Below are 21,161 nucleotides of genomic sequence, written 5' to 3' on the forward strand. Positions count from 1 at the left end.
GGACCAAAGCATTAACACATAGTGAATACATGAACTCCTCAAACTACGGTCATCACCGAGAAGTATCCCGATTATTGTCACTTCGGGGTTGTCGGATCATAACACATAATAGGTGACTATAGACTTGCAAGATAGGATCAATAAGTCACATATATTCATGAAAATATAATAGGTTCAGATCTGAAATCATGGCACTCGGGCCCTAATGACAAGCATTAAGCATAGCAAGGTCAAAGCAACATCAATCTCAGAACATAGTGGATACTAGGGATCAAACCCTAACAAAACTAACTTGATTACATGGTAAATCTCATCCAACCCATCACTGTCCAGCAAGCCTACGATGGAATTAATCACGCACGGCAGTGAGCATCATGAAATTGGTGATGGAGGATGGTTGATGATGACGACGACAACAAATCCCCCTCTCCGGAGCCCCGAACGGACTCCAGATCAGTCCTCCCGAGAAAGATTAGGGCTTGGCGGCGGCTCCGTATCGTAAAACACGATGAAACTTTCTCTCTGATTTTTTTTCTCCGTGAAATGGAATATATAGAGTTGGATTTGAGGTCGGTGGAGCGTCAGGGGGCCCATGACACACGAGGCACGCCCAGGGGGAGGAGGCGCGCCCCCCACCCTCGTGGACAGGGTGTGGGCCCCCTGGCCTTGATTCTTTCGCCAGTATTTTTAATATTTTCCAAAAGTTATCTCCATGGATTTTCAGGTCATTCCGAGAACTTTTGTTTTCTGCACAATAAACAACACCGTGGCAGTTCTGCTGAAACAGCGTCAGTCCGGGTTAGTTTCATTCAAATCATGCAAGTTAGAGTCCAAAACAAGGGCAAAAGTGTTTGGAAAAGTAGATACGTTGGAGACGTATCACCACACCCCGCTCTCTTTTTCTCAATCCCATCCAAGTCGTGTCAACGTGGACACCACTGACATCCACGGTGATGCGACGGGTGTTGGATACCGGCGGTGACGGGTGCTACAACTGCGGATTTCCGAAGCTGCAACGGCCTTGACCGGTGACACGGCTAGAGCTGTAACGACCTTGACCGCCGACATGGGAACGACCCCATCGGTGCTGGAGAAGATGCGCCCAGACGTTGTGGTGCTACATCAAGCAGCAGCAAATGCTGGAACGGTGACAGTTTTTTGTTGGAACCGGCCATGGCCATGAAGGGTGTTGGGACGAGCGGTGGCGGTTGCTACATCAGACGAGTCAGATGCTGGAAGCAGCCATGGAATTTGCTGAAACCGGCTTTTCTGGGTGACACAACCGACCACGGAGATTGTTGGGACTGACAGCAACAGGATGCTGGAACCAGCGGTGGTGGATGCTACAACCGCGGGTCGCCAGAGCTTCAGTCGGTGCCGCGCGATGCTACATCCATAGTGTGGTGGTGCTACAAGGTCAATGGTATCCGCGGCCGAATGCTACAACCATGGGGCGACAAAGCTGCAACCGACACTACGCGATGCTACCACCATGGGTTGGCTACAATCGTGGCCTGGAGGTGCTACGACGGGGACGGGGGCGTCCACCGCGAGATGCTATACCTACGCGTCAAGGAGCTGCAATGGCAAGTCCAGCGACGTCGAGCCGCCGACACTGCGAGGTGTGAGCGCGTGGCAAAGCTTGAGGTGTAGCGTGGCGAGCACAGGGGCAGCGCGATGCGAGGAGGCGGACACATAGATCACACGACTCACATCGGGCTCATTATGCGGCTGGCAGGCGGCCGACCAAAAATTTGGCCGGTCGACCGGCGCCTAGCACTGTTCTCAACATGATCGGTTTGTTGGCATGGAGCAAGAGGTAATTTGTGGGTGCGACTACACGTCAGTCGACTGTTTTTTGGCCTTTGGCCATTGGATGCAGATCAAATGGTTGGCAGACCTTCTTCTTCCTCCACCTTCTTCTTCGCGAGGGCCTAACCGCCTGCGACCATCACCCGTGACCGGCAGCGCTCCCACGCAACCTCGCTGCCCCACCTTGCCCGAAAATCGCTCCCCACCGCCGGTCTTGCCCCCGCCCCCGCCAACCCTCTAGCCCCGCCTGCCTCCGGTTTTTTCTCCAGCCAAGCCCCACCATCGCCCGCCCCCACCCTAAACCCTAAGATAGATAATGGGGTAGCCCTTAGGTGAGCCCCTCCCTTCTCCTTCCCTCACTCCGGTGAACTTTCAAAATCGACTAACCCCAATTTAAAATTCAGTCGACGTCATTTAGCTAAACTGATAATTTGGAGTTGTACTAGGAGAACGCCCGTGCGTTGCTATGGGCTACAACAAATATAAATGAATCAAACAAATAATTAAGGTCATCGCCAAGGTCAAAACGTCTTTCTCCCTCATACATCCGGATGCGTTAGGACATCAAACGGGCGCCTTGCAGGCTCTCAAAAATTCAACTATTTGGACAATCCGAACTCCTTCAAATTGAGCCCATATGTGGTGGAGAAATGTGATTGTTTGGATTATCTGGCATGTTATCTGTCGCACACGATCCCAACACAAAAACCCCACCCCAAGACACACCCTTTCCCTTTTCCAGGAGCCCTCGGCTTTAAAATTGAATGATTCCCACCTCACCTTACATCCCCACAGACCGCCAAGGAGGAGTCCCTCGCCAATCGCCCCGCTCTCCGCCCTAATACAACCCCACCCTTGTTCTTGCCGATCTGCCACCGCCACCAAGTGGGACGCGTGCACCACCCCTGATGCCCTAAGCCAAGAAGGCAGATTCAATGTCTCTTGAGTCATTGCCACATTGTTACATACAGTTGAATATCATGCATTACCACAAACAAAAATATGATGATAGAGGGAGTATTATTCTCCTGAATCTGATACACCACCAAGCCTAACAAAGCAATAGAGTGCACCAAACTCAAAGCTGTTTGTATAAGCAGATTGTCAGATAATTTTGAGGGGTTCGCAGAGGAGCAAATTAAAGCAACATATGCATGTCATAGAAACACACTATCAAATAAACACCATTGTATTCTGAAAGAAAATGCCATGGTACTTACTACTCTTCCAAACTTATTTCTTAATGGAAATACATATATATTGGTGAATACACATCATCTTTATTTTAATCCATATACATTTATTAGCCCTGCGAACATGAACTTTAGTTTTGCAGGAGAGAACCTGAGGATGCTATTTTTTGTTAGTAGACATGACATTGCAAACCTAGCTAGATCCCTTCTCTCCAATTAATGCCATCTGAATTAATCCACGGATCCGTTTTCATCGTGTGTCATTAGGAGGTCCCTTGAAGAAGCACAAGCAGAATACATAACATTTGCATTGCATCCATTTTCCAGAACGACCATGAATATAATAAAATGATAAAATGTGTCCAAAGTCCAAGCTCTAGACAAATTAGACAACTAAGATGCCTCTATTCTAATTGAGCCTCAGGATAGGAAGTGTAGACAAATACGATGCCTCTATTCTGATTGAGCCTCCAAAAGCAAAGCAACTAAAGCATTGCATATAAAAAATAAACATAGTGATATAGTTTCAGTGCAGTATAACACACCAAACCATTACATATGACCAAATAAAAATTGGAATTGAAGCTTGCTGCACCCCCATTGCCCCCAGCCATATCCAACCCGGCAAGACGTGGTTCATATTGGATAGGTTCGGAGAACAAAATTATCCATAGCACTATAGTACATTACATGCCAATGGTGCATTTTTTAATACTAAACACATCAGTGTTTAGTACGTTTTACGAAAAAAAAAGCTACAAAGGTTGTTCACTATAACCAACATACACTGCTTTAACAAAGCATAGGAGTACACTATATAGTTAACTACTTTTTATAGATAGACTTATCCATTGAACCTAGAACCCGCCACCAATCACTTGAATCCAGGTTTGTGGGTAGAGCTCCGTACCCACATATTTTCTGAGCAGCACAAAAGTCAGGTGAGAATTCAAATCATAAGAAACTGATAAGCTATTGAATATAAGTAGAAGTTTAAATGTTGCTGTTAGGTTTTTTTCACCACAAAGACACAAAATATTCATACAATGGATAAAAACCAATTGGCCAAAAGCAAAACAAAAAGCATAGGCACATAGGAACCTAATCCAACATAATCCGTAGGTATCAATCAAGATATATTAAGCTCAATATGCCTCACTTCTGAGTGAAGTCAAGATCTATTAGGGATCAGTCGAAGCAGCTTCAACACTGCAACTTCCATAGAATGCAGGACCTTGGTCGAAGTTTATCACAATAGTTTAGCCTATACCAAGCTTCTGGCGCATGCTCCTATGTTTTAGTTCACACAAGAAAAATTTGTCCAGTAAACTGAACCAAAAAATTAAAGTAGACGTCGAAGACATATTTCAGCAATCGGCACTCCACCGTAATAATAATAGCATGTACTTGCTAGCAAAATATGAACAACTCTTATTAATTTGAATTCTTATAATTCCCCTATTCAAGATTTAAGTAAATAAATATGATGGAAAACAATATTACATGACAGGAAATAACTACAGTTCTAATCCTGGAGAGGCAGAACCCAAATTCGCCCGGTCAAATCTACAGTTAAGTGTCTGACTGTTTTTTATTGAACTAAATCAACTACGAAGAGGAAGAATCAGAATCTTTTAGTGGTAGAAACCATCCAAGGGATACACCGTCGACTACACATCTATCACACGCATGTGCTAGATATTTTACCTAACCGGAGGCTACGAAACAGACGAGGACAGTAATAAACCTATAGTGATACAGAACAGTACATACCAAAAAGAAGGATCAGTCCAAGCTTTCAGTTCAATAGTAAACCCGTAGTAATTTTTCATGCATGTCAAACTGTGCCAAAAACCTTTCTGTATCACTATGGGTTTTTCTAATAGAAACTCAAGTAAATCTCTCTTCGAAGCCGAACTTTTGCTGTGCAACATCAACATTAGAATATCCTTTCATACCGAATGTGCTTTTGTGAGCTCGAGCACCTGTGTGCTCGTTATCTTTGCCACAAGTTCGTCTCGAGATGCACAACCCAAGAAGTATAGGCCCAGGTATGAACTCTGTATTTGATTTATTAGTGTCCTATGGTCCACGTCTGACAATCATCAATCGTTACCCCGTTAGACATGAAGAGCGCGGCTCGCACGGAGGTAGACGATATGAGCCGTCTTGCAGAAGATTTTGGGCTAACGGCGTGACAGAGTATATCTATGGTGCCCGGTCGTTGACTCGTTGTAGCCACCAACCTTCCCAACACAGCTCATCTTATCCACACCCTACTAATCCAATCCAAATCCGAACATATCCGTTGTGGCAATTAGTCTTCCATCTTTAGTCTTTCATCTCTACCTCATTGTCGGTCACCGTACGGAAGGAGATACAACCGCTCATCCCATGCAGCGACTGCGGCGAGCGGGTAATCACCTGGATCAGCGAATGCAGGGAATCATTTCTACAAGTGCAACAGAGAGATGTAAGTTGCAGATTAAACTGCATTGGTTAATCCACTCCGATCCGTTTTTAATTATTGTGTGTGCTAATCCTTTTGATTCTGTAGGGTGGGCTTTGTGGATTCATGAGATCGAACGAGGAGTACCAGGCCGAGCTCAATCGCCATTTTTAAGCATGAAGAGCCACTTGCGAAAGGATGTGCCAGCTTTCTATGAAAAAATGCTTGCATGCACCTCAAGGGAGCTCACCAAGTAAGTCAAATTTTAAATTAGCATGGGATTCCAATAGTATATAGTAGCTGAACATCACTGAGAATGATTTGTGATTTGCGAATCGCAGGAACTGGTTCAAGCACCTGTTACCATACCTGACAGTTTCCGGTTGGAATATTATAACTGATTATTGAAATGTCCATGTGCAGAACCAGTTGTATTACCTCCGACATTCAATCGCGTACGAGGTGATTTTTTGAATAAAGCTGAGCTGCCGGATTTCATGATCGAGGTGTTGTTGTTCCGGTCTGTCTGAAGCTTACACGTATTTCAGTTTGGAAACGCAAGCACGAATGAAAATTTGGAAAACATATTCGTTAAAGTTTGCTAAGTATGTCATGGGTGTTTTGAGCCAGTGATTACAGTTTAGCTTGCACCCATACATTTGGTGTGTAAGACTAAGTGATCACTCTGTTATTTATTTATGTGTAATCCCATGTAATGACACTACGTGCCTTATGTGAGCTGCTTGATGATAAAATGGAACTACTCGATGCTTGTACTGGTTTATATAATGTGTGGTCGACTTCCTGTTGTGTGGTATTCAGTTAAGTTTGGGTGTTCTGTACATGTAAATTCAGTTAAAGTTTGCTCCTGCATGTGGTTGTCGCTAAAGGGCCAGAGCATGTAGAAAGCATCAGTCTGTAAAACTATCTCTGGCTGATCCAAGATGGTGCCATTGAACACTTGGGGTTGTGAGTTGCAGTTAAATTTGGTGTCCCATTCATGAGCCAGTGGGTGTTTTAAGCAAGGGAAAGGGTAATGTGTTTGTGGGATGAGGTTGGAAAATAAATTTGAATATCTGTTGCAGATGTAGTCTATGGATTGTGCAGACTGGCCAAATCATCGGATAGTTGTCGGTCAGTGCGAATGTGTTGGATCTTGGACATGAATGAGCGACTGTATAGATCAGACATAAAAAAGCTCGTGGATGCAAAAAGTATTGACCACAGAGCTTAAGTAAGATACCAAAACATGTGCATGACACAACGCAAGGAGAGAGTATATCAGGGGCAGCAGATTGCTTAACAACAAAGGATATGGTTTGAAACCATGGTCTTTGATAGTACAAATGCTCGGCACATAATTCAAATGTAGCATTAGGGGTACATAAGCTTGCGTTGGGAACACTTATGTTCATGAGATGCTAAGGATATAAATCATCTAGTGGGACATCCCCCATCATGAGATGCTAAGGATATAAATCACCTAGTGGGACATCTTGGGTAATTTAGTACGGCAGCGTTTCAGCTGGTGTCAAATGCTGAGTCTGATGGGGCAAGAACATGCCGAAGTGCCTCACGGGCGAGGGGGCAAAAATTGCCCTGTAGCTTCATGCATTCGTGCAGGGTTTCGCTTGTTGATTTTCATATGTTGTGCTATGCAATGACGCCGACATATACCAGTGAGAACAGAATTTAAGTGAGGGTAACATAATTTACTTTGAGTCAAACATGGGAACATATTGGATGGTTTCATACCTTTGTAATGGGGAGCTTCAACTTGTCCCCGTAGTGAGCACCAATGTCTGCAGCGGGGTAATGAATCAAAATCAGCACGCGATCAAAAACTGTTAGTTATTTGCATAGTTTGCAATGTTAATTTTCCCTCACCGAGAAATCGGGTTGAAGTTGGTGCCTCCATGTTAGGTAGGGTGATTCTTCATCGGCTTCCTGGTCAGCCTGGCAACACCGATGGATAATGACAGACATCAGCTCATGGTCAATCATCGTGTCACCCCCAAGCTGTTCCTTCAGCACCACCCCTGCTATCCTTACAAACATAGGATTCTCGTGCACATGTTCCTGAAAAAAAAGGAGAGTTTTAAACGGAAAATAATTGTCGCAAAAAATAAGCACATGTGCAAAGTACACCATATACTCTGTTTAATCACGTCCAGTGCAAATGCCTACCTAGATAGCTCTTGTGTGGACGCCGAAGTGAAAAACTGTAATATAAGTTCGGAGACTGAAGGCTGAGAGGGTACCGGATGACACCCCTTATCCATAGTTTGCAAGGGTAACATAATTTTCTTCCAGGCAGTTCATCCCACCTCTCACCAAACACAGTGCTACTTCCATCATTGGGAGGTCGATCAACGACTCACTTATTGCATCGAGCGTCTGTTTCAAAGGAAGAAATTTGAGATGCCAAAACCTTTCTCCCATGACTACAGATTGTAAAAATCGTAAGCTTCACCCAGTGTGTGGAAGCTAGTCCCTAATTTTGGCACAATGACATTGTCACTAGGATGTTCGGCAAACCCCCGGATTGATTTCTCCATTGCTGAAATCCTATTTTGGCATGGCGCTCTGCCTGCTTCAGCCCCAATCCTGACTGTGCATTTGTACCAAAGTGTAACCACAGACTTAGATGGGTCATCATATAATTCTGAACCACACAAAAATGCATAGCTGACCTGAACAAAAACAAATTCAATGTTAAACTTTTCAGTTCTTTTTTCCTTCAGATACAGAGTCATATGTTGTGTTGCCATGCAGGAACAATCACCTATTCAACTAAAAACTTAGGTTCGTTGCTAAACTACACAGGACATGATAGAGCAAAATCAATTAAATAGTCATACATAGACACACGTCGCCCTGAACCATAGCTTAAGCAGCTTGCTGAAGAAACCATCAAATGCCACTAGCAGCCACTTTTCATACTGAAATTTGCAGCATTTTAACTACCAAAAAATATCAGCACCAACAAACTGCTTACCTAAACGTCCACCCTGGTACTCTGGGGTCAATCTGCTGCTCTATGGGTTGCTCAGATGATTGTGGTCGATCTCCACCTGGTGTGCCTGTGCAGACACTCCGCCGCACAGATCTGAGACCGTTCTGAACCACGAAAAGAAAACATTGCTCAGTTTAGGCAGTGTAGAATCAGTAAGACTTGGATTCAAATTATGTAACAATATATACCTTAGCGTGGCATTGCTCTGAAAAACAACATCAGGAGTGTCAAGAACAGCAGCCTGCACATAATTATTAGTCCTTTGCTGGCTGAATCACTGTATATTGAACTAATCTGAGTGTAATTCGTCTAGCAGGCCACCTTACCTTGATGAGATTGGTGTAGGAGTCAAACCCTTTGTCGTGGCAGCCTGCACGTAATTATTCGTCTAGCCGGCAGCAACCCCAGGCTGTGGCCGTGGAAGAAGAGGGAGCCCAGGTCGGCGACGCGAGTTGAAGGGAGAGGACCACACCAGGGCCTGGATCCGCCGGTCCTTCTCACCTTCCGGCTCCCGCGGCGAGCAGCGAGTGGCTCCCGCGGGCGGCGGCTGCAGCGGCGAGCGGCTCCCGCGGCTGCTCGGGCTGCGGCTTCCGCGGGCGGCGGCTCCAGCGGCGAGCGGCTCCTAGGCGGCTCCCGCGGCGAAGGGCGGATAAAGGTTGCCGGAGTTTGTGGGGCGGCGAACGGCGCGGGAGGAGGAGGGGGAGGTCGTGCGCGCAGGGGCGAGTGTCGTGAGGAGAGAGAGGTCGGAGAGGGCATGAGGAGGGGGGGTCAACGCCGGGAGAACCACGTCGTCGTGAGGTGGAGAGCCAGATCGGGGATTGGGATGCGACGGCGAGTGTGGCTGGAGGCGGGGAGACGAGGGGTAGCTAGGGTTCGAGGGAGGGAGGGAGCATCGTTCGTCTAATTTTTCACGTTACATGCGAGGGGCCTTGTCCTGGTTAAATTTCATATATTTTTTTAGGACGAAAAAATTCAGTGAAGGTGAGACGAAAATTAACTGACAGAGACTACCGACTACTTCATTAGTAGTAGAGATACTATTGCAAAGGAGTATCCACCACTGGCCGGACGGTGCCGGCGGCGCGACCCAAGGTTGGAGCTCCTCCCGCCCAGATCCCCGTCCCCTCCTCCTCTCCGTCTCTCGGAGTGCGAATCCAACTACCCCTAGGCGCCCTTCCTCCTCCGCCGCATCCCGATCTGATGGCCGGATCTCGGAACTGGGCGGATCTACCGGACGGGCCGACGGCGCTCATAGCCGACGGCGTCCTCGCGTACGACGTCGCCGACTACGTTCGCTTCCGCGCCGTGTGCGTTCCGTGGCGGCGGTGCTCGGCGGATCCGCGCGCGCACGGCAGCCTCGACCGCCGGTTCCATCCCCGGCGGTGGACCATGCTCCCGGAGGAGCTCGCGGCGCCCAACCGCCGCTCGTTCCTGAACACATCCACCGGCGAGTGCGTCCAGGTGGACCTCCCGGAGCTCCATGACCACACTATGCTCGCCCTCACCCCCGAGGGCCTCCTCGTTCTGCTCCACAAGCTGCAGCGCACCACCGTCCGCCTGCTCAATCCATTCACCGGCCACCTCACAGAACTCCCGCCGCTCACCACGCTGGTACCTCCAGCGCACCACGGCAGGCTTGGGCTGGTGTTTACCCTTCCCGAAGGATGTTCGCAGCGTGGGGCTCCGGCGTTGCCAATGATGATTCCACAGTGGTGCTCTGCTTCTACAAGCTCGGCGTGCTTGGCATGGCAAAGCCGAGCGATGACCACTGGACGTTGGTGAAATGCAGATTTAATTCAATGGGAGCACCCTTAATGCTGGCAGGCCGCTTCTATTGCTTTTGCTGGCGCAACGGTGCCATTGTGCTGGAAACCATCGTGGATCAGCCACCACGGCTGGAGGTGGCCTCCGAGCTGAATTTGAGTGGCTCGCCGATTAGGGATAGTGTGCACCTGGTGAACAACTGTGGGGAGCTCATGCTGGTGCACCGTCGGTGTGGACCATTGCCACCGGCGAATAGATTGGGTTATTGGTATGATGCATATCGAGTGGATTTGGACAAACGGACGCTATTCCCGCTCAACAGCTTGGGTGGCGCCGCTGGGCGTGCGGTGTTCATGGGTATGCATTGCTCCCTATCGGTGTCTCTAGAGAATTTCCCTTCCGGTTCCATAACTGCTGACACCATCTACTTAGGCTTTGACGTCCCTGAGAGAGCAGGGTTTAAAGTGGCAGCATATCATCACGCAGATGGAAGCATCGAAGGCGCCAGCAGATATCAGGGTCGCTTGGTGCCACGGCCGCATACTCTTGTTGACTGTCTATCTTTAGCCAATACTGTCTGACGAGCTATCCCATTTCCTTGATGCTTAGCCATGCATGGATGCGCGATATGTACTCCTGTATCCCATTTGGTTAGCTAGTATTTGAGTCTCTGTATCTAGCTAGAGTTATGTATGGATGACTGCTTCTCTTCTGCACGCTTTGTTGCTGAGTTTCGTTTGAAGGTGCGCACATACAGATTTGTATGCATGTTATCGAGAGAAGAAGTGTGTTGCACTCTTTTACACTAGTCCAAGTATTTGCCTAATTAGTTTGTGGCTTTGGCAAAAGGCAAAGCAACTTTCTTGCCTTGGACTCTTTTCTTTTGTTGGGGCTTGTTATGCTGTGCCCCAAGCTGAACCCTCACTTTTGCACTTGCTACTACCTCTCTTTCTTGCCTTGGACGTGAACTTCTGATGCTGTTGGATGCTTGGTGCTTGTGCTTTATAATATAAAGCGGGGGGAAACCCTTTTTCGTGAAAGGCAAAGCAACTTATTATTTCCTCTGTTGGAAATGTTTTGCTCTGGGGTGACTTTGTGAGATCTTCGGAAGATGGTTAGTTAAAAAACAAACCTCTGTATGCCCTTTACCATGGTTTATATGACATTTGTAAGCAAATGAGTTTTCTGGTAATAAGTTACTCCTTCCTGCCTTCTTTTAATTGGACCTTGAGAAGATTCGTAACCTGGTCCTCATCACACACGCACCATGAAGTTATTTTGTTAGTATAGATTTGATATTAGTCCACTTTGCAAATTTGTCGTCTCAGCGATTTCTATGATCAGGTTAGTGTTCATTGTCACTTGACTTTGTTAGGTTAAACTTCAATATGTTTATTTTAGTAAGCTTAGCAAAATATCTATGTAAATTCAGAGCTTTCTTTGGACATCAGATCAAGTGGGTTTAGTTGTTTAGATTGAGTACGTTTGTTTGTCATGTTAGGAGCTTTTTTTAATTACTTTGCACGAATTTGCAGTTCCCCAGTTCAAGGATTTTGCCCATGCCTGAAATACGCTTCACAATATTCAGTGTTTAAGTTAAGAAGATGCAAGAGAATGTGTATTTTCATTTATCTCGTTTGGAACTTCACTTCCCTATTCAATTTGCAGGTTTCTATTTGTGTTGTTAGTTCCTATGTGGACCTTCCTAAGCAATATATGAGTTACCATTATTCACGAGAACCCCAACCTAGTAGTTTGTGGAGCCAAGTATTTCTTGATAGCAAAGCGGAAGCAGGCAACACTGGCTATTATAGGTGTTCAGGAGCACCACTTCTTCAGAAGCTGGATGGATTTAACATTGACAACCCTGGACTTACTACGAATGGCTATATGACTTTATGTGGCTGGTCAGCAATATGTAAAATGTTTGGCCTCCATTTTTAAGGTAGTTTTGCTTACTTCACATAATTCCCTTCCCCTCTCAGAGATAAATATTCATGTTTGCTCCATATGTCATACTCTTGGCTTTGTATGGTGCTAGACCTCAGTGGGTCTCATATGACTTGATCAACTGCAAAACTACAGAAGTTGTTGCCAATAAATCTTTATTTATGTCTAGCAGGGCCCGAGCTCTTCCATGATGTGAATGTCTCACCGTTTTCATCATCCAACACACGATCCCAATTTTTGGTTGCTGACAGCAGTCAGGCAATTTGTTAAAAGTTTCTGAATATGAATTAAGTTATAGATACTGCACTTGTATATTATTGTTTCTATTATATATTCAGCCAGAAGAGAAACAGTCATGGGCAACAATATGTTACTGGGCATCCAAGTTGATCCATTTACTACCCCTATAAAAGAAAGAGAGGGCAGAGAACCAAATCATCCCACCCATCCATCAGCAAAATCCAATGGTCCTTAATCCTTCGGTGTTTAAGGCTGCAAACCACACATTAAGCACTCCAATCCATCGATCGCTAATCTGTCCCGCAGTTAAAAAAAATGATTGGCCCGCACGACAGCACGACCTCCTCTTCCTCCCGCGTTGTTCGCCTCCCGCACCGTTCGCCTACTGCAGCCTCGCGCCGCCTTTACCGCATGAGCCACTCCGCCGCACCCTTCGCCGCCTCCTGCAGCCGCAGCCTTGCCGCGCCCTTCACCACCGCCTCGCCGCGGGAGCCACCACAGGTAGCCCGCCGCGGGGGGAGCCTCCACGGGTCTCCGCCTCCCCAGCAGTGGGAGCCGCACCGCCGCGCCCTTCGCCACCTCCTGCAGTCGCGCCCTTCGCCGCGGGTCGCCGCCGCCCAAGCCGCAGCTTGGCCTCCGCCACGCCGCCACTCCGCCTCCGCCACGCCGCTCAATTCATGCAAGTAAGTTTCTTTTACACTTTCAACCAAAGGGCAGGGGATTTCCTATTGCTGAATTGTACAGGTGATTTTGTTGATGCCTTAAGGTTCTATAATCCTACATTAGGGTTCTGCGCAGGGGATTTTGTTCATGCATGACTCACTGTACAATAGGAATTGTAGAGAATTCATAAACAATAAAAGTTTTCTGCTTGGGTCAAAATTACTCAAATATCAGTCTTTTTAATGTTTAGTTATTTAATTGATCAAAAACCTACATGTAGTACTTTCTGGAGCAGCCTCCCCTTATACAATTATGACCTTCTATTGATAGACAATGTTCCATAGCTGCCGGTATGAGCTTCATGTATTCTGCTGATTCATAAGAGGTTCACCAGGTGCAAATGATGAGGACCTTGGAATCCTAGCACGGGGATTTCTACACCATGGAGTTAATATATAATCTGAAATATAATATAACAAGAAGGAAATCCATCTTGTTAAGTTTCCTCCACAATGGAGTTTGAGTTAAAAAAACACATTGTAGTTTGAATTAAAAAACACATGTTTCGTTGTTTCAAGAGATCGATACATGGGATGTGAGCAAGCAATATATTTTGAAATGAAAGGTAGATCTATTTTGACTCAATCTCATCCGGCCTCTAACTCATTCGCGTCGCAGCAACTCAGCCGTCGCCGTTTCTCCCACGGAAGACTAGGCCAAGGACCTCGATCCGTGGCAAGCGTTGAGGTGCTGTCATCATTGTTCGATGCGGAAGGAGTGTGGTCTGCAGTTCTGTACAGGACCATCCAACACTCTGTCGATGTCGCCCTCTCCTCGCATGACCGCCTACCAAGGTGAGGTCCATCTCCTGAACATTCCTCCATCGGTTCTGTGCGGCTACTCGAGGATGCATCCCCGCGGTTGCCGTCGGCGTCAAGCTTGGAGGGAGCCATCCCTCTTGGCCCTCATCTGCCTCGCCCTCGCGGCCCGTGGCCCGCATCCCTGCGGTCCTCTGGTCCTGCTCACGGACCCCACATCTTCCCTTGAGACGAGATGAACCGTGCCTGCCTAGGGTTTTCGCCACCATTGGAAAGAGGCGGGGAACAGAACCAGAGCGAGATGGTAGTGTGCTGGCCTTTCGATCTGTTTCTCAATTTGATCTCTACTCGAGCAATGTTTGTTAACTGCGTGGGTGTGGCTGATGCTCTGCTGATGATGATTTGGCAGGCCGATAGGCTACTTGGGAAACTCCTCGTCATGGGCGGCAGGACCATGGTACAGCCGTACAGGCCTTTGCCAAGCCATCGTCAGTGAGTGCTTCCTCTGCCCCTCTGTAAACTTTTATTGGCTGCTTCTCCTGAAAATGTGATTCCATGGTAGTAAAGTATTTGTTTGTCGCTTGTTGCTAGGAAGGATAACTATAGTTTGAGAATTTTGCAACTCTTCCAAGATATGAATATCCGGCTTACAATTGTCGTATGCAAAAGATGCTTCTTTTACTCCTTTTGAAAACTGTGTGGTGGTGAAATGATGGTAATAGGATTTATTTTAGGCTTGATGGGCATAGTCAGAAAGTTTGTTATCTTCCACTTTACTTGTGTGAAAATGAGTCAGAAAGTTTGTTATTTTGAAAACTATTAAACTGAAAATGAGTGAAGCCAGAAAGTTTGTTATCTTCCACTTTACTTGTGTTTGTTCTTTCCATGTATGATTATCATTTTGTATTGAAGGATGTATACTAATGATTCATTTAGCAGCCTTAATAATCATTTGATTAAATGATTCAAAACTCAATTCATCTTTGCTCCGTTAGGCCCACGAAGCCATGAGTTGATGCGCTGAACGAAATCCTTTCCCATGAGCTAGCAGCTTTTTTTTCTCTTCATCTATGGTTGTCCAAATATCCTGCAGCTTTCTGTAACGGAAATTTGCATATGACAGAATGAAATTATTTAGATATAGTTGTGAAATGTTAATCTGTTTGACAAAATAATGGCATCTACAATAGTTCTGCACGGTGAAATTAAGAATAATGCCTGTGAATTCTGACGATTTTCAATAGTTCTAATGTATGTTAACTTTATAAAATACTCCATCTGTAAAGAAATATAAGAGCGTTTATATCTTAACCACTTTTTATTGATAGCCCTAAAAAATTCTTTCTATTGGGTGAGACACCATAGATTTCTGTGAGCGCTAATTGTGTACTGGTCAATTAGACTTAGTAAAGTAAAACATGATTCTGCAGTTAACTATGTCACCCTATTAGTAATTCACACCAGCCCTGTAGGTAACTGGGTCATCACGCAAGCAGAACCTGAATATAGGATAAGTAGTGCATTGTGCAAAACTGCAATTATCTATTTTTTAGCATAAGAAAAGTTTAAAGAGAACAATACTTGCTAATGGACAGTACTGAATGAGTGTTACATGCTACAAGTTTGGCGTAAGTATATCGGCAGGAGTGCTCTAGAGTGTCCCACAGTATTAAGAATTTTTACCCCTCCAATAAAAGATCTATTGGTGATAAATATTTCCTATTGAGACAAATCTTCTACTGTTCTTTTGTTGAATGCATACAAGGCACCCTGCAGCTTCTCTGCTTGGAAAATAAATGCTCTGTTTGGTACACTCATGACATTAGACCTTTCAGCTCAAGTTAGAGATTTTGATGTGATGGTTCTGTACAGTATATTTTTTAGGGTGCTTCCTATTTGGATATGATGTGCTTTAGTTGGATTGTCTAAAAAGATTGAATATTCATGTAAACGTATTAGTTTTAGTTTGTTTATTTAGTTGCAGTTGCAAAAAAGATCGAACATTACCATAAATATGTTAGATCTCCTTTGCATTCACACAAAAATGTAGCCCAATGAAATCTCAACTATATATGTTGCAACCATGTTATGTCAAGTTCTCATTCCTTTGATAGTTTTTAGGAGCACGGGGCAGAGGAGCGGAGGCCTGGGGCGCACGGGGCAGAGGAGCGATGGCGCGGTGGTTGCGCATGTGGAATGTTCGTGAGGACAAAGCGGTACAGATTTCTAGTGGCTAATTGGTTGGATTAATTAACTGTGCGCTTAATGTATGTTTGGAGGGGATTTTAACACCTTCAAAACTATTAACATTTCTTAACATTCTGTCATGTTTAACAGGCGGACTTGCTTGCCTTTTGGAGTTGGTTGGCACTCCAAATGCGATATTTAACATCTTGCTATTGTACCATTGTCGTCAAGTTATATTCAAAAGTTTGACTCTGTTTGTTAGATATCTTTCATACACCTTTTCACTTTACATCTGTAAAACTAGCATAGAATGGGTACACATTGGTTTGATGGAGAATGATATGTCGTAAGAGTAAGAAAGCAGTATCATTTTTATCTAAAAGTGTCGCTTCTTGCAGGTATGAAGAAGTAACTCTACCAGGGAACATCATGGATATGGAGATGGAGCACCCATGCTTTTCATAGATACAGATACTGATACTGTCAGGTTCCGGGGAAGGTAATCATTGTCAGTGTGCAATCTGGAAGTTGAACCGTGATTGAATACATAGCAAGGGCTTCTGCGTCATAGTTACTATGACTTACGACATGGATTGTCTTTCCTGTCTCCTAGCTTCTGTCTGAACTGCTTGCACTCGTCTTGACAAGGATTTGGATGAACAGTATGCCAATGTCAACCTAGATGATGGTGACTTGTTCTGCATTGAGCATCGTCATCAAGGTATTTTTTTTCCTGCACACAGAAATTAAAATGTGTAGTGATGGATGAAAATGGAACCTAAATTAAAATGTTATTAGCTTGAAAGACACTTCTATGCACAAATAGTTTCTACCAGCAACCTCCATAAGTGAAGCACAAACCTTGGTTAATACGATAATAAACTATTGGCGGACGGAAACCAATAGCTGGGATTTGTTGGAACCAGAAACTTCAACTTGTAATGTACTTTCACCGTCAACTGCTAAGCCATTGATTGTTTAGTATTTATACCTGAGCATTAGGTTTGTGTAGATTATATCGTTAGGTATAATTTTGGCTTACAAACATGCTTTGAACTGAGATGTGTCCATCTGCCTGCAGCTCCAAGATCCATATAGCAGACAGGTTAGAAGAAATAAAATCGACCTTCTGCAAAAAAGAAAATGAATTGTGCTAAGTTGTGATGATGTTGATGGGAGAAATTATTCATGACAAGTATCTCGTAATTACAAGTTTCTCTTAGACTATTGTGTTACATGTCTGTAATGGGATATGTTGAGATATCACAATTGTGGGTTGCTATATTTTCACGTGGAAGTTTATCTGGCGAAGCTCTGTGCTTCATGTATGCGAGCTTTCCACCAGTATTAGTTTTATGTATATTCAAGTGTTGCATCAAGTATTATGCTCTCTTGCTTTTACCCAATTGATAAGAACTTTATGTTGGGTATTGTCAATGCAATGCTCTGTCCTGATCAATCAACTTGAATCAATACCTGGTGCAAACAAAATTCTTTTTGCGTATTTTAATTCTCTCGTATGTTTGTAATATTAGTGGAGACGTGCATTTGCACGTGCAAGCTTACTAGTATCGAAGAAATCTTCTTGACAAGAGAATTGGCCAAAAGGTGTAACGGCAAACTGAATAAAGGCAAGGTGATGAAAGATGGATCATCATTCAACATAAGTTCCTTCCGTTATTTTTCCAGATTAAGGCAAAAAACTGTTAACAGGTCATATGTGCACTAGGATCTATATGAGTTCGAGAGGATGAGGAGGTTGATACACATGCAGATGTGTTTCAGACCCTCTTGATGTGGTAGAAGCTTGAGGCTCAGATGAGGTCGTAATATTACGTCTTGTCGAGTTTATGGTATGTGTATCCTTATCCTTACCATCACATTGTTGTGGTAGTGTACATATAAGCAATTACTAGTACATGATAATTATCAGATATTTCAAAACAAACATGTTTGCTAAGGCATCCGAAAAATGCTTTACAGGTAACTGACGCTACTTGACTGTTAGTAGCCCGCCTTCTTAATGAACTGAGATCGAATCCTTGAAGCTCAGCTGTCAGTCCAAGAATCGCTTATGAGAAGTGTTCTCCTTTTTTTAGTAGTAGCTTGAATGCTTGTTTTCTGGAAACCATTGACTAAGTAGAATATATCAATATATGAGCGTCTGGCGAGCGAAACCTGTAGCTGCAAAGCTAAGGCCGTGTTCTCCTTTTTTTTTTGAACTTCATCTACGATTCCTTTTATTTTTTGAGAAAACACCCAGAATATATTAAGCAGGAATAGTAGAGTTTACATGGCCCCGGGCCCCAGAAACCAGGTATTATGCGCATCGACATTTGAATCCCTTCCTTAATGACGAAAAGAAACTTCACTAGCTTCACTCTTTAACCTTCGTATCTCCTTGATAATCATTGCATTCTCGCCCATTGATCCTTATTCGATGCTTCTTATAACATTTTCACTGTCCGACGCAATAACCGCCTTTGCTCTTCCTTTTACTCTCTCGTGGAAGAAACAGAAATATCCGCAATTCGTACCTCGGCCTGCAGTACTTCGTGGGCCATATCGGCAATCCAGTACAGGCTTTCCTCGGCCCGGATTCCCTTTGCTCTTCCTTTTACTGTCTCGTACAAGCTTGCCCGCTTATTCTACCGCTCCGCTGTGTCTGGGGACAGCAGCTACACTACTGGGATGGACGTGTCCACCATTGGAGTCAACCGGCATTGGCATGAGATGGCGGCCCAACCGCCATACCCTATCATGTTGTAACAAACATCAACCTTCTTCAGAGGCTCCTTGCTATGGGCGGTCTCCGAGGATTTGCTTGGATATGTTGCATGGTGTTTCCTTCGCTTCGGCTTGGAGGACGAGGAGTTGTGGTCATGCCTCTGCCTCCCTATCACCCAACGTCCGATAAGACCATGACTAATTTTCTTGGACTGTGTCGGGAACTAGTTGTAGCTCGTGTGGGTGCCACAGTCGACATATGGACGTGCAACCGCACTAACCATCCGAAATGGGATATGCGCTGCAAAGTCAGTGCCATGGAGTTCGGGTTAGCGTCTCTATCTCCCATTGTAGTGTTTGATTGTGTCATCATGTTCAAAGACAAACTATTGTGTTGTCTTGAACGTTGTTCGCATGAAGGAGTTGAGGTATCGTAATCCAAACACATGCGCGGTTGAACTTGAGCACGTAAGGTTGCGTTTCTCCTCCTTTGATGTAATCCCGTATGCCCAATTCTAATTCCAGTCTAGGTGAACATCATACTTGATTTCATTGCTTTTAGCAACCCATTGCATAACCCTCAAAAAAAAAGCAACCCATTGCATATGCTACATGATGTTGAACTGCAAAAACATTTTATATTATGGTATAGAGGTAGTATTACTGAGTCACTGCTAAGAACCATACAAGTTTTATGCAAATACTAAATGGATGAGCAGATATTTGATCAATCTGTTGTTGATTTCTACCGAAAACAGTTTCTAAGTTGACTGAGCTATAGACACTTCTATTTTATTCCATTGGAAGTTACTGTACACATTTCAGGAAATGCACTCAGGCTTACCTTAAACAAACAACACTAACCATTCAAATAAAACCTACGCAACATCAATGGCACGAACTTGGGCCTCAACGTGATCGCCACCGGTCAAGCTGGGGGCAGGAGGGAAATTTCAGCGCGTCATCGGATCCTTTAAGTTTCAAATCAATGTGCATCTCTTGCGACACACGAACCATGCATGGTAGTAGAAGAAACCAAGCGACTGGTCTCCCCATCATCCATCTTCTCACCGAACTGCAAATAATTTTGTATGTGAAAGTCTCTCATATCTAATCCATCAGGAGCAAGAACAATTAGGATTTCTATCGCTCTTTTTAAGTTTTGACATATCACATTACTTGATAGACAACTTACACGACTACACATAATATTCCTCAGCTGATCTGGTTTTGTTTGGATGTCCAACCCGAGCCTTGTGCATGTTGGTCTCTGATGGCAGACTCGCCCCTAGGGCTTCACCGCTGGACGTGTCCTCCCAGTCGAGGCTGCTCGTTGCCGTTATATTGTCAAATTCCACGGGGATCCCGCCCTCGGGCGGCCACATGAATGTAGGTTTCACAAGCGGTACCTCCGGCGGAGGTACCGATTTGGCCAGGACTTGCACCACCTCGGCCATGCTTGGCCGGTCAGATGCATTTGGGTTGCTGCAAGCCAGCCCAAGAAGTAGCAGGCGAATGGCGCCATCGGCATCAAACTCTTGTGTGGAAATGACTCTGTCGTCCACCGCTTGGAGCAACCTTCCCTCCTGGTGAACCCACCAGACCCAGTCGGTGAGCGGTTGAAGCGTCGCATCATCATGGCTGGCAGCAAGTGCCCGTTCTCCGGTGACGATCTCTAGGACCAGCACCCCAAAGGCGTATACATCAGTCTTGCGAGTGGCCTTGTGGCAGACTGAGTACTCTGGCGCGATGAAGCCCCAGGTGCCGGCGACACCCACGTCTGTGTAGGAGTTCTTATTCAAGGTGACAATGCGGGCAAGGCCGAAGTCACCAAGGCGACCACGAAAGGAAGAGTCGAGCATGATGTTGCTTGCTTTGATGTCGCGGTGGAGCACCATGTGTTCGTGCTCGTGATGCACGTAGTGAAGACCTGCGGCTATATCCATGATGATGTTGTACCGGGTATTCCATCCTAGGATGCGGCGCTGGAGAGGAGCGTTTTGCTCGAAGAGGTGCTGGTCCACGCTGCCATTGAGCATATATTCGTAGATAAGCAGGAGCTCGCCTTTCTCGTAACACCAACCTGGAACATCATATTATAGCAACCGGACATGTTAAAACAACAATCCTATTGGTACGTACTACTAGCTACGACATAATATTTACATACTGTGAGAGGAAATGCGTGGGATAAAAAATGTGGAACTAACGGCCATCTATTTGAACTAGCATGTAGGAATTTCATAAAACTAATTCGTAGAAATAACACCGCTCATGCTAAAATTATGTGAACAGAAGTGCTAGACCTACGAAAAGTATCTACCCTTAAATTTCAGAGTGGG

At 45.2% G+C, this 21,161-nt stretch overlaps 1 protein-coding gene and 2 long non-coding RNA genes across 3 annotated transcripts in view; all 3 read right to left on the reverse strand.

Moving 5' to 3' along the window:
* Positions 1–5,244: 5,244 nt before the first annotated feature.
* On the reverse strand, positions 5,245–7,518 carry LOC119282095. The gene is made up of 3 exons (XR_005138631.1): positions 7,342–7,518; positions 7,210–7,256; positions 5,245–5,429 (listed from the first exon to the last, which is right to left on the reverse strand). It is a non-coding gene; the product is annotated as an uncharacterized LOC119282095 (long non-coding RNA).
* Positions 7,519–7,672: 154 nt separating this feature from the next.
* LOC119282096 lies at positions 7,673–8,910 on the reverse strand. Its single transcript, XR_005138632.1, has 4 exons — positions 8,797–8,910; positions 8,659–8,711; positions 8,453–8,574; positions 7,673–8,147 (listed from the first exon to the last, which is right to left on the reverse strand). It is a non-coding gene; the product is annotated as an uncharacterized LOC119282096 (long non-coding RNA).
* Positions 8,911–20,018: 11,108 nt separating this feature from the next.
* Positions 20,019–21,161, reverse strand: part of LOC119279938 (probable L-type lectin-domain containing receptor kinase S.7) — an 11,578-nt gene continuing 10,435 nt past the window's right edge. The window contains exon 2 of the mRNA XM_037560986.1: positions 20,019–20,902. Within this exon, the coding sequence (XP_037416883.1) occupies positions 20,019–20,902 (884 nt within the window). The remainder of the gene's footprint in view (positions 20,903–21,161) is intronic.

This window comes from Triticum dicoccoides, chromosome 3B, assembly GCF_002162155.2.
Source record: "Triticum dicoccoides isolate Atlit2015 ecotype Zavitan chromosome 3B, WEW_v2.0, whole genome shotgun sequence".
Lineage (NCBI taxonomy): Eukaryota > Viridiplantae > Streptophyta > Magnoliopsida > Poales > Poaceae > Triticum > Triticum dicoccoides.